This window comes from Diplotaxodon limnothrissa, linkage group LG3, assembly GCF_057381915.1.
Source record: "Diplotaxodon limnothrissa isolate DT_005_m linkage group LG3, D_limnothrissa_male_GT1.1, whole genome shotgun sequence".
In the NCBI taxonomy this organism is placed as follows: domain Eukaryota; kingdom Metazoa; phylum Chordata; class Actinopteri; order Cichliformes; family Cichlidae; genus Diplotaxodon; species Diplotaxodon limnothrissa.
In genome coordinates, this window is record NC_140598.1 from 7,433,831 (window position 1) to 7,446,042 (window position 12,212).

The window sequence follows — 12,212 nt, forward strand, 5'->3', positions numbered from 1 at the left end:
TTCATTTAAATGATCCAACCATGAAAATGACATCAGTCCTACAGAAGCACTTCATGCTAACAGGAAGTCATTGATTAAGGTGGAATAACACAGAGACACAACCACTCACAGCTAACCTGACCCCACTAACTGCATGTGTTTGGACTGTGGGAGGAAGCCGGAGTACCGGAGAGGACGCACACAAACACGGGAGAACATGAAGCTCTGAAACAAAGATGGTGGATTTGACCTCAGGACCAGGCGGGGTTACGGGGGCCATGACCCCCCAATAATAGATCCAGCTACACTGAAACTGTCAATTTCATTTACTTTTCCTGTTTTAAAGCTATCAGGCTGCTTTGTGGCTCACTCAATACTAAACTAAGAAACTTTCAGTGTGAATCATTTGCAGGAACACAGGCAGGATTTAAAGTGCAGAACTTTACAGTCTCTGTCTCAAAGTTGGTCTGAACATGCTAACAGCTCTTTGTTTTTTTCAGTTTTCACTGGTTTGATGTAATGAAAGAAATTTTAAAGAAGCAGACGATTGTTGTTATTTTAGTTCTATAGTTTCATAAATCGTGGTGTGGATCTAAGTCAACATTCAGAATAAATAAGATAATACAGCACTTTGATGGTTGCCTTTGTATTTTCCCAGCAGTGCTCAGGTTGGTTCTCGGCTACATTTACATACAGATGTTAATGTGTTCAGCAGCTGGACTCATCTGAGGAAGGAACATTGGAAAGGTGCTCAGTGCACAACTGCATCACTAATTTTATGTAAGACCCTGTGTTTTATTGTATTTATATATTTGTAACATTTGACTCAAACACTTTTGGGAAGGATGAAAATGTTTTCAGGAGGAAGTTTTTCCTTCTGTCCGACTGTAGTACACACAACACTGCGTCTCCCCCCATTATCACACTTCCTCAGGCTGGTGATGAGCGCCCCCTGGTGTCAGTGTTGATGACGTCATGCAAGGTGGAGGTGGAGTACTGGTTTGGGCTGGTATCATCAAAGATGAGCTTGTGGGGCCTTTTCGGGTTGAGGATGGAGTCAAGCTCAACTCCCAGTCCTACTGCCAGTTTCTGGAAGACACCTTCTTCAAGCAGTGGTACAGGAAGAAGTCTGCATCCTTCAAGAAAAACATGATTTCCATGCAGGACAATGCTCCATCACACGCGTCCAAGTACTCCACAGCGTGGCTGGCAAGAAAGGGTATAAAAGAAGAAAAACTAATGACATGGCCTCCTTGTTCACCTGATCTGAACCCCATTGAGAACCTGTGGTCCATCATCAAATGTGAGATTTACAAGGAGGGAAAACAGTACACCTCTCTGAACAGTGTCTGGGAGGCTGTGGTTGCTGCTGCACGCAATGTTGATGGTGAACAGATCAAAACACTGACAGAATCCATGGATGGCAGGCTTTTGAGGGTCCTTGCAAAGAAAGGTGGCTATATTGGTTGCTGATTTGTTTTTGTTTTGTTTTTGAATGTCAGAAATGTATATTTGTGAATGTGGAGATGTTATATTGGTTTCACTGGTAAAAATAAATAATTGAAATGGGTATATATTTGTTTTTTGTTAAGTTGCCTAATAATTATGCACAGTAATAGTCACCTGCGCACACAGATATCCCCCTAAAATAGCTCAAACTAAAAATAAACTAAAAACTACTTCCAAAAACATTCAGCTTTGATATTAATGAGTTTTTTGGGTTCATTGAGAACATGGTTGTTGTTCAATAATAAAATTATTCCTCAAAAATACAACTTGCCTAATAATTCTGCACTCCCTGTATAAGATTTATATATATCTTTTCCATATGGGCAGACAGGTATGACCTGAACCACTCTAATGGGCTGCCCTTTACGCCACAATGCTCCAACCGTGAGATTAAAATGCTGTGGTCAACAGTATCAAAGGCAGCGGTCAGATCTAAAAGCAGAAGCACAGCTTAGTCACCTGAGTCAGTGACTAATAAAAGATCATTAAGAACTTTTAAAAGTGCAGTTTCTGTGCTATTAAGAGTTTTAAAACCAGACTGAAACCTCTCAAAAACATTGTGTCTGTTTACAAAAGATTGCAGCTGAACAAACACAATCTTTTCCAAAATTTTCGACAGGAAGGGGAGCTTTGAAATAGGCCTGAAGTTAATGAGGACAGAGTAGTCAAGATTAGGTTTTTTAAGTACAGGCTGTACAACAGCATGTTTAAAACAGGCTGGCACAACACCTGAGCTAAGGCTGCTATTAAAAATAGCTAAAATGTCAGAACTGACAACAATTCTTTTTTAGAAGATGTGTTGGAATAATGTCATTTGGACACGATGATGTCTTTGTGCCACTACATGGGTATGTGAATGGATGACTGGATGTGTAAAGTGCTTTGGGGTCCTTAGTGACTAGCAAAGCGCTGCATTCTATTTTTATCCTATTGTATATTTTATTCAATTTATTCTACTGTATATAGTATTTTATTTTATTCTATTCTTTACAGTTGTGTACAGTATTTTATTCTTATTGTATTCTAATTTTGCTATATAACTTTTGCACTGTTCACTTCCTGCTGTGACAAAACAAATTTCCCACATGTGGGACTAATAAAGGTTATCTTATCTTATCTTATCTTATCTATACAAATACAGACCATTTTACCATTTACTGACAATGACCACTGGAGGGCAGTGATCATGATAGTTTCTCTGGAACAGTCCAGAAGTCTTTCAGTGAAGAAGGATTAGATGCTCAGTGATGTAACTTCAGGTATAACTGTGTGTTTTTCCTGTTATGAAGGCGCTTCATCACCATGGAAACGCCACATTCACATTCACTGAATAATCCTTAAATAAGTTATACACTCTTAAACTGTGTCCCAATTTATGGGCTGCATCCTCATTTGAAGGCCGATTACGTGACAATGACTTGACGAAGGCTGTCCCAATTTGAAGGTTTCTCCAAATGCGGCCGACAAATGCGTCCATCATTTTCACACAGAAAATTGATTAAACAGGAGTGTGAGATGGTAGAGAATTTACTCAAATGTCCTGTTATATTTTAGATGGCAAGGAGCAGACAGTTCAGTTTATTAAACTCCCCCGAGACAGCTGGTGATGCAAATCTGAAGGCTAGACGGTCCCAATTCACAGCCTCGCACTTCCGGCCTTCTTGGTCCTCGAAGGACCCGGCCGACGTAGACCGTGAAGGCCGGGTCCTCCGAAGGATGTGGCCTCTGAATTGGGACACAGCTTTAGTTTAATAATAGATACATTCAGACATTTCCCCCAATTCAATCAAAGTTTTTATTTTTTTTTATTTTTTTTTACAGTTTTTCTGTTTCTTAACAAGGCTTTTATTGTGAAAGATCAGCAGCAGGAAGAGTGTTCTTCTCTGTGAAGAAAAACCAAGTGTAAATATGTGTGTTGGTGAGCTCACAGTCAGTGTTTGTGCTCCTCTTTTTTCTAGTTTCAATTCAATTTTATTTATATAGCACGAAATCACAATGCATTTTCTTTCCGTGGCCTCAGACATGCTCAATCTTTTTGTACATCACCTTTTTTCAAATGATAACATAGTATTTGCTGAAACACACTTTCTCCTCCACAGAGTGTGCTATGAGAAATATTTTCTCATTTCCTTCACCTTTCAGACTTTCCAAAGATTGAAGTTTTGACTGTTTGCAAGGACTATAAAAGTTTATTCTAGTGCAAACAGACATCTACAGACTGAACTATCTGTTCAGCAGTCAGAGTGTTTCTCTAACAGGAGACACTCTTTACACTCCACTCAGCACAGACAGACTGAGGAAAAAGGAGAACAGAAATAAAACCCAGGATAAAGAGTTTGAGTGAATGTGGTGTTGAAGGTGTGGAGGTGGATCAGAGTGTCAGAGGAGACTCTGTAGAAGGACAGAGTGCCAGCAGGACAGTCCACATACACTGCTGCTCTGTTAGAGACAGAGGAGGAGGAGGAGGAGGAGGAGATGGATGTTTTTATCATATTGTGTCTGACAGAATGAGGACCACCATCAGAGCAGATCAGACTCCAGGACTGATCATTCCCTCCAAGCCAACAGTCATCACTGCCTCCTTTCCTTCCGATTCTTCTGTAACTCACTGATATATAAACATATCCTCTCCACTCCACCTCCCAGTAACAGCGACCAGTCAGACCATTTCTACACAGCAGTTGTTCATAAACATCAAATCTGTCTGGATGATCAGGATATGACTGAACCTCCTCCACACGTGTCACCTTCCTGTTGTTGTCAGACAGTTGGAGCTTTGTGTTCACTGTGTTTGTGTCGATTGTGAGTTGACAGGAATCTGATGGAGAGAACAAACACAATCCAGCTGCAGTTATTGAGCCATCATCTGTTCATTGCTTGACACTTTGATGATGACTCCTGACATGATGAAGATGGTTGAATGTGTGCTGCTTTGTTTTCATGAATCCCATTAAAAACACACTTACACTTCCTCAGACCTGGTCTCAACCATCGGACTCCAGCAGGCTCCACCCTGAAAGGAGGAGGGGGGTCAGAGCAGCACAGTCAGCATGCACACATGGACATTACATGGCTCTCATACAGACTGTTACACACTGATAAATGAACAGTCCAACATTTTCACAAATAAACTTCAATAGCTACGTGGATCAAACTGGTGATGATTTGGATTGATCCTTGATCTGTCAGTACACCACTGTATTGAATGAAATATGACTGATTAAAACCATGACATTCATTATCTCTATATTCCTCTCCTGTTTATCTTGAAAGCTTAAACAGACTGTGATCAGTCAATGTAGCTCATCATGTTGAGTTAGAGAGTTTCTATACATCTATGGTGGTTTTGATGAATGATGAAATTCAATTTAACTTTCAACTTTCTTTAGATAACCCCACTTCACAATTCACAAATCCTGCAGCTGGGTGTCAAGGACTCTAATCCAGGAAGCAGATAGACCTAACAAATGTAACTTTTTTCCACAAAGTTTGCTGCCTCTGTGTTTTTAGATCTTTTGGTTAGTTGTTTCTGTGATGTACTGAAGTAAATTTACAAGCACTTCATACAGTGGCTTGCAAAAGTATTTGGCCCCCTTGAACTTTCCCACATTTTGTCACATTACAGCCACAAACATGAATTAATTTTATTGGAATTCCACGTGAAAGGCCAATAAAAAGTGGTGAACACGTGAGAAGTTGAACGAAAATCATACATGATTCCAAACATTTTTTACAAATAAATAACTGCAAAGTGGGGTGTGCGTAATTATTCAGCCCCCTGAGTCAATACTTTGTAGAACCACCTTTTGCTGCAATTACAGCTGCCAGTCTTTTAGGGTCTGTCTCTACCAGCTTTGCATATCTAGTGACTGAAATTCTTGCCCATTCTTCTTTGCAAAACAGCATGTTCGAGAGCACACAGTGCCTCAATCAGGTCTAAAACAGTATAATGAACTAAAGTAGACTGAACTTGAAATTGTACATTCCGTTGTATTAACATTATTAGGTGTCAAAATGGTAAAACACAGGACTTTAGGCTTCATGTCTGAAATTACAGTCATTGATGAGTAAGCCTTTAATCCATTGATATAATATGTGTTTAAATAGTTTTCGGTGGAAAAGACTAAATCCTGACCTGAGAATTTCCAATGTACAGTATGGACTCTCCACTGCAGCAGAAAGAAGCTGCAGTCCTGACTCCTTTATGTTGTTGTTACTCAGGTCCAACTCTCTCAGACTAGAGGACTCGGAGCCGAGAACTGAGGACAATGTTTCACAGCTTTTCTCTGACAGGTTACAGACATTCAGCCTGAAAAATGTTGACAGACAAGACAAATAACACTTGCGTTAAAGTGTATTGATGGTGCAGTTAGAAGCTATTAGATATGTCAGTATTTAAAACTTTTTCAGGACTTGCTGGAATTCTCATTGCCTTATCTTAAACAAGACAAAAATGTGACAGTTTACTCTGACTTGGACTGAAATACTAAAAGTACAAACACATATGAATGAAGTTGACTTATCAGAGTTTTTTGCTATTTGATGAAAAAAAAGCCTAATATCACTTGATCTGACCGCAGAATTTCCAGTTTGCAGTATGGACTGTTCACCCCAGTAGACAAAAGCTTCACTCCTGAATCCTGCAGGTTGTTATTATTCAGGTCCAGCAACCTCAGACAGGAGGCTTGGGAGCTGAGAACTGACGACAGAGCTTCACAGCTTCTCTCTGAGAGGTTACAGTGACTCAGTCTGAAGAAAAGGGGGGGAGAGGGGGGAATCAAAATAAAATGGACAAAAAAACGAACAATTTAACTTTGTAAAAAAAAAAAACCATATACACATAAAAAATTTATCTAAGTAGGAATCAGTGAGGAGCTGGTAGATATTGTTTTATTGGCTCAGTACACAATAGCACACTCATACTATACTGCTTGAGCCTTTGAGACTAATTGCAGCATTTATGATTCAAAACAACAGTTAACATAGATTGAAGGGGGCTAGATAAGCATATATGCACATATTTTAAAGATGACATATTCTTCTAATATCGGGCTCTAGATTTTTGTTCTCTAACTTCATACTTCAAAATTATATATGTATATATTTTTTTAAATCTCGTACTGGACCTGGTTGCACACCCTCGGTTTTTTAAAACTGGCTAAAATAATGGTACTGAAATTGCTGTCAGAAAAAGCAGATATGCAGTAAGCAATGTTTTATACTGTTCTGTTGCAATTACTGAAAATAAAAGAAATAAAAAGGGAAAGACAAAGAAGCAGTCTCTGCAAACTTACATTGGCACTAGCCCAACAAGCTAAATATGAAATTAACAATGTAAATAGTCGACGAACTATGGATAAAGTTGGAAAAACAGGTAGTTAACAAGTAGTTAAAATGTGGTCATGCTGACAAGAGAGATTATAACTTTCCAATGTTTTAATTTTATGATCAAGGGAAACCTTTAAAACACAATTTTTTATGTTTTTTAATATATATTTTTTAAATAGATAAAAATATATTTTAAAATATTGGTTGATTTTCTTTTGGAAACTAAAGAAGTTGAAAAAATCCCAATAAAGATAAATATAGACAAAGGTTTAGATATTTACTCATATCGAAGCAGGAACAGAGTGGTCCCTGAATATTTTGTTTATGTTTGTTTTTATTTTAAACGTATTTAAATATATATTTAAATGGCAAATTAATATCTATATCACAGAACCATATATTTTAATTTGATTTACATTAGGTTATTTTAAATCTTCTATTTTGAGAAATGGATAGTCTAACCATGTAGTTTGTTGAACAATAACTGGCGAAAACCAGGGGGTTTAGAAAGATTAAACCTCCTTAAACAAGGATTAAAAAGAAATCCCATGTTAGTTGAGTTTTTTGTGCACAGGTCAGTGTGGATGTGGTTTTTAGATCAAAACTTGTTGAGTTTAAATGTTTAAAGGTTGTGTCAAAAATTAGTCCAAGTTCAAATTTCAAACGCCAAAACCTTTATTTTCTCTTTTGTTTTAATTTTTTCCTATAGATCTGCATTGATGTATATATCTCCAAATGTTGACTATGTTCATCTGGACGTAGCATTTTGTGGGAGAAACATTTTGTCACTCATCCAAGTGACTTCTTCAGTCTCAGCTGACTGCAGGTTTCCCCAATCTCATAAACAGTACATTTGCATAATGACTGAAACCAGCCCACTGGAGGAACAATGGGCTGGGAGGTCACCTTCATCATAAATATGCAAATTCTCATGACCATTGATCAACCACCACCACTGATCAAAGACCACTGATCAATGGCCACAAGTACCATTCACAGAGACCTCCCAGCCCAATGTTCTTTTAGTGGGCTGGTTTCAGTCATTACGTACTGTTTATAAGATTGATGATGAAATGTTTCTCCCACTGAAAACGCTACGTCCAGATGAACAGAATCAACTTTTGGAGATTTACTTAACACGATTCTGATTCTGATGATTGAGCATGCATCAAGACATTGATGTCTACAATTTTAAACAATTTAGTTCACTATAAAAAAAATCAGTTACAGCTTTGTTATATTTAATACTTGTGACTGAGTAAAGCGCTATACAAATGCAGGCCATTTGTTATATTTAATACTTAGTCCCTAAGGACCCCAAAGCTCTTTAGACTACATTCAGTCACCCACCCATACACACACATTTACACACTGGTGATGGCAAGCCACATTGTAGCCACAGCTGCACTTGGGTGCACTGACAGAGGCGAGGCTGCCGGACACTGGTGCCACCGGGCCCTCCAACCACCACCAGTAGGCAACAGGTCAAGTGTCTTGCCCAAGGGCACAACGACCGAGACTGTCGGAGCCAGGGCCACGATCGCCCCCATTAAATTAAATGACCTTGGGATATGTTGGGATACAGATGTGTGATAGCATAGGGTGGTTAGGGTGACTGTCTATTACAAACGTTTTAAAGCGAAGGTTTGATTACATATTGACTTACAGTGCTTTTTTGGAGGCTTTGACCACTGGCAGCAGCCTCAGAAGAGCCTCCTCTGAAGCAGAGTATTTCTTCAGGTCAAACACATCCAGATCTTTTTTTGATGACAGTAAGACGAAGACCAGAGCTGACCACTGAGCAGGAGACAGTTTATCTGTGGAGAGACTTCCTGATTTCAGGGACTGTTGGATCTCCTCCACTAGAGAATGATCATTCAGTTCATTCAGACAGTGGAACAGATTGATGCTTTTCTCTGCAGACATTTTCTCACTGAGCTTCTTCTTGATGTACTGAACTATTTCCTTATTGATCTGTGAGCTACTATCTGTCTGTCTCAGGCTACCCCGTAGGAGAGTCTGATTGGTCTGCAGTGAAAGACCCAAGAGGAAGCGGAGGAACAAGTCCAGATGTCCATTTGGACTCTCTAAGGCCTTGTTCACAGCACTCTGGTAGAAGTGTTTCTCTGCAGATTCTCTTGTTTCAGACTTATTGGAGGTTGTTTGTTGTTCTTCCAGCAGATTGATTCCAAACTTGATGAAGATCATGTGGACATGAAGAGCAGCCAGAAACTCCTGAACACTCAGATGGATGAAGCAGAACACCTTGTCCTGGTACAGTCCTCTCTCCTCTTTAAAGATCTGTGTGAACACTCCTGAGTACACTGAGGCTGCTCTGATATCGATGCCACACTCTGTCAGGTCTGATTCATAGAAGATCAGGTTTCCTTTCTGCAGCTGATCAAAAGCCAGTTTTCCCAGTGACTTAATCATCTTCCTGCTCTCTGGACTCCAGTGTGGCTCTGTCTCAGCTCCTCCATCATACTTGACCTTCTTCACTTTGGCCTGAACCACCAGGAAGTGGATGTACATCTCAGTCAGGGTCTTGGGCAGCTGTCCTCTCTTTCTGGTTTTCAGCACATCCTCCAGAACAGTAGCAGTGATCCAGCAGAAGACTGGGATGTGGCACATGATGTAGAGGCTTCGTGATGTCTTGATGTGGGAGATGATCTTGCTGGCTTGCTTCTTATCTCTGAATCTCTTCCTGAAGTACTTCTTTTTCTGTAGATCAGTGAACCCTCTGACCTCTGTCACCATGCCAACACAGTCAGGAGGGATCTGATTGGCTGCTGCAGGTCGTGTGGTTATCCAGAGGCGAGCAGAGGGAAGCAGTTTCCCCCTGATGAGGTTTATCAGCAGCACATCCAATGAGGTGGACTTTCTAGGGTGAGTTAGGATTGTAGTTTTGTGGAAGTCCAGAGGAAGTCGACACTCATCCAGACCATCAAAGATGAACACAACCTGGAAGTCTTCAAAGCTGCAGATTCCTGCTTCTTTGGTTTCAGCAAAGAAGTGATGAACAAGTCCCACCAAGCTGAACTTTTCCTCTTTCAGCACATTCAGCTCTCTGAAAGTGAATGGAAATATGAACTGGATGTCCTGGTTGGCTTTGTCTTCAGCCCAGTCCAGGGTGTATTTCTGTGTTAAGACTGTTTTCCCAATGCCAGCCACTCCCTTTGTCAGCACTGTTCTGATTGGTTCATCTCTTCCAGGTGAGGCTTTAAAGATGTCTTCTTGTCTGATTGTTGTTTCTGGTCTGTCTGGTTTCCTGGATGCTGTTTCAATCTGTCTGACCTCATGTTCATCATTGACCTCTGCAGTCTCGCCCTCTGTGATGTAGAGCTCTGTGTAGATCTGATTCAGGAGGGTTGGGTTTCCAGCTTTCGCAATCCCCTCAAACACACACTGGAACTTCTTTTGCAGTGTCAATTTTACCTTACGTTGGCATACTGTAGGAAAATTCTCTGTAAACAAATACAGAATATTATGCCTCATCTTTTTAAAGTGCTGATATTTGGTTACACTTTGGTCCATCTCTTAAAACAATAGTTTATTTATTAAATAGCTAGAAACTTTATAGAAATCTTCTTACTGCTCTGCAGATGGTCAGCCAGCCCCTCCTGCTTCATTCTCCTCAGGAAATCCACTGTGATCTTCATAAATGCCTCTCTGCTGCTCCTCCTCTGCTCATTATCCTCCCTCTGAGTCTCTAAGCATTCTGGGTAATCTGAACTCAGAACCTTTTGCATCTTCTTCAGCTCGTTCTTCACAAAAGTGATGATGTTGTCCTCCAGCAGCTGGAATAGAATATTTATGAATGAGCCAATCAGACTGAAATCATGGAGCCAAACATCAGATCCATGTTGGACACACTGACGATCCACTGGTCTACAAAGAGCAGCATGGAGATGACTGTGAACAGAATAGATGGAAAAGTAGTTGTTGTACATGTACAGACCATAAATATGGAGTCCAGCTGTGTTTGATGCTGCTGGGCAGGCTGACCACTGGGAACCTCTGAGCTCTCCTGGTCCACTCTGTGGAGGAATCATCAAGAATTAGTTAAAGCACAGGATAAAGATCCAGTAGTTTTCCGCTAAAATAACTTAATCTGAATCAACTTTGTCAAGTTTTAAGGTCTCAGATTAAGAGAATATTAGTAATCTTTAGTCAGTTTTTCATGGACTCTCTTTCAGCTTTGATGCAAGGGATGATGTTGCAAAGCTTAGAAGAAACTTTGAAACTTCATTAAATTGAAAAAAAAAATCAAGTTTGTGAATAATTCTTCTGAGTGTGTGCATTAGTATTGAACTTTGAGCTGTGTGTTGTTGCTGCTCTTCACTTTTTTTTTAACAGCTTTTGTCCTGTAAAAGTTTGTTAGCTGCAGTGAACCTACAACAACAGCAGGAGATGATTCTGGAGTTTAAACGGTCACAGATTGACTTTGGGACTGACCTCAAACAACATGTTGTCATGCTGATAGTCTACACATCCATTGGCTCACAGTTGTCGTTATGTGTGCAGAGTAAGACGATGCTTCAGACTTATGTTCCCACACACACAGCAGTAAAACATCAGCCTGTGTGGACAGATGGATGTTTGAAGCCTCCAAGCATTTACATGGAAAAGCTTCAAATGTCTGTTTGTGTCAACAGTTCAGTGAGCAGAAGATGAACTGATCTCCAGAAGGCACAAAGTGTTCTCCATCTATAAGATACAAATGTGAAACTTTTCCTACGGAATCTGCAGCAACTATGAACATTTTTGTAGCTGCTGATCAATCTTACATCACGGACGGAATTTGAGTCCTTTACACAGAACAGCTTCAGCTCTGGGTGATGGTGGATTTTCACTTCAGGCACATCTACCATGTTTCTGCTGGATTAGGATCCAGAGTTTGAGTTTGTTTGGTGCTTCTAAAACATATTATATTATTATTCAACCGTCCTTTGGAAGAACGACTTATTTTCTTTGTGTCACAGTCTGTCTTTCTCCTGAGACTCAATGATGCTACAAGAGGAGCAGCAGTAGGAGGATTTAGAGCTGAGTTAATAACACTAAATAAAATATGAGGTCCTTGACAGATGTTAGACATGATCTTGGAGCAATACTTTGTTTCTGCTGCTCTTACAGCCTTCTGATTATTTAGCAATGATCTGGTAACATTATTCAACCAAGGCTGGGTTTTAGGTTTTACACTACTGATTGTGAGAGGACCAATGGGATCAAGAATTTCCAAGCAGGTTGAATTTAACGGGAAATAAGTTGTTGTTTGTCTGAATGGATGAATCTATCTAAACATAAGGAATGATTTAATTTTTTATAAGAACAAAGAAAATGGTCAGCTGTATCTGAGGCGGAGGAACACTGGTACGATCTCTAGCACAGTTGGGATA

General features: G+C 39.9%; 2 protein-coding genes across 4 annotated transcripts in view; one reads left to right on the forward strand and one right to left on the reverse strand.

The window, feature by feature from the left end:
• LOC146634350 (protein NLRC3-like) overlaps nucleotides 1–12,212 on the reverse strand; it is a 229,003-nt gene that overhangs the window by 213,029 nt on the left and 3,762 nt on the right. Inside the window, exons 1-6 of one of the 3 annotated variants that reach the window (XM_085376978.1) lie at nucleotides 10,409–10,460; nucleotides 8,483–10,280; nucleotides 6,064–6,237; nucleotides 5,624–5,797; nucleotides 4,455–4,501; nucleotides 3,768–4,306 (exon numbers count right to left, since the gene is read on the reverse strand). In XM_085376978.1, coding sequence (XP_085233104.1) covers nucleotides 3,768–4,306; nucleotides 4,455–4,501; nucleotides 5,624–5,797; nucleotides 6,064–6,237; nucleotides 8,483–10,280; nucleotides 10,409–10,445 — 2,769 coding nt within the window. In that variant the 5' untranslated portion in view covers nucleotides 10,446–10,460. Of the gene's footprint in view, nucleotides 1–3,767; nucleotides 4,307–4,454; nucleotides 4,502–5,623; nucleotides 5,798–6,063; nucleotides 6,238–8,478; nucleotides 10,281–10,408; nucleotides 10,614–10,774; nucleotides 10,854–12,212 lie in introns of those variants that run through there. The other 2 variants (XM_085376970.1, XM_085376983.1) reach the window with 2 other exon arrangements.
• Nucleotides 1–12,212, forward strand: part of LOC146634353 (uncharacterized) — a 453,764-nt gene that overhangs the window by 23,903 nt on the left and 417,649 nt on the right. The window lies entirely within an intron of this gene.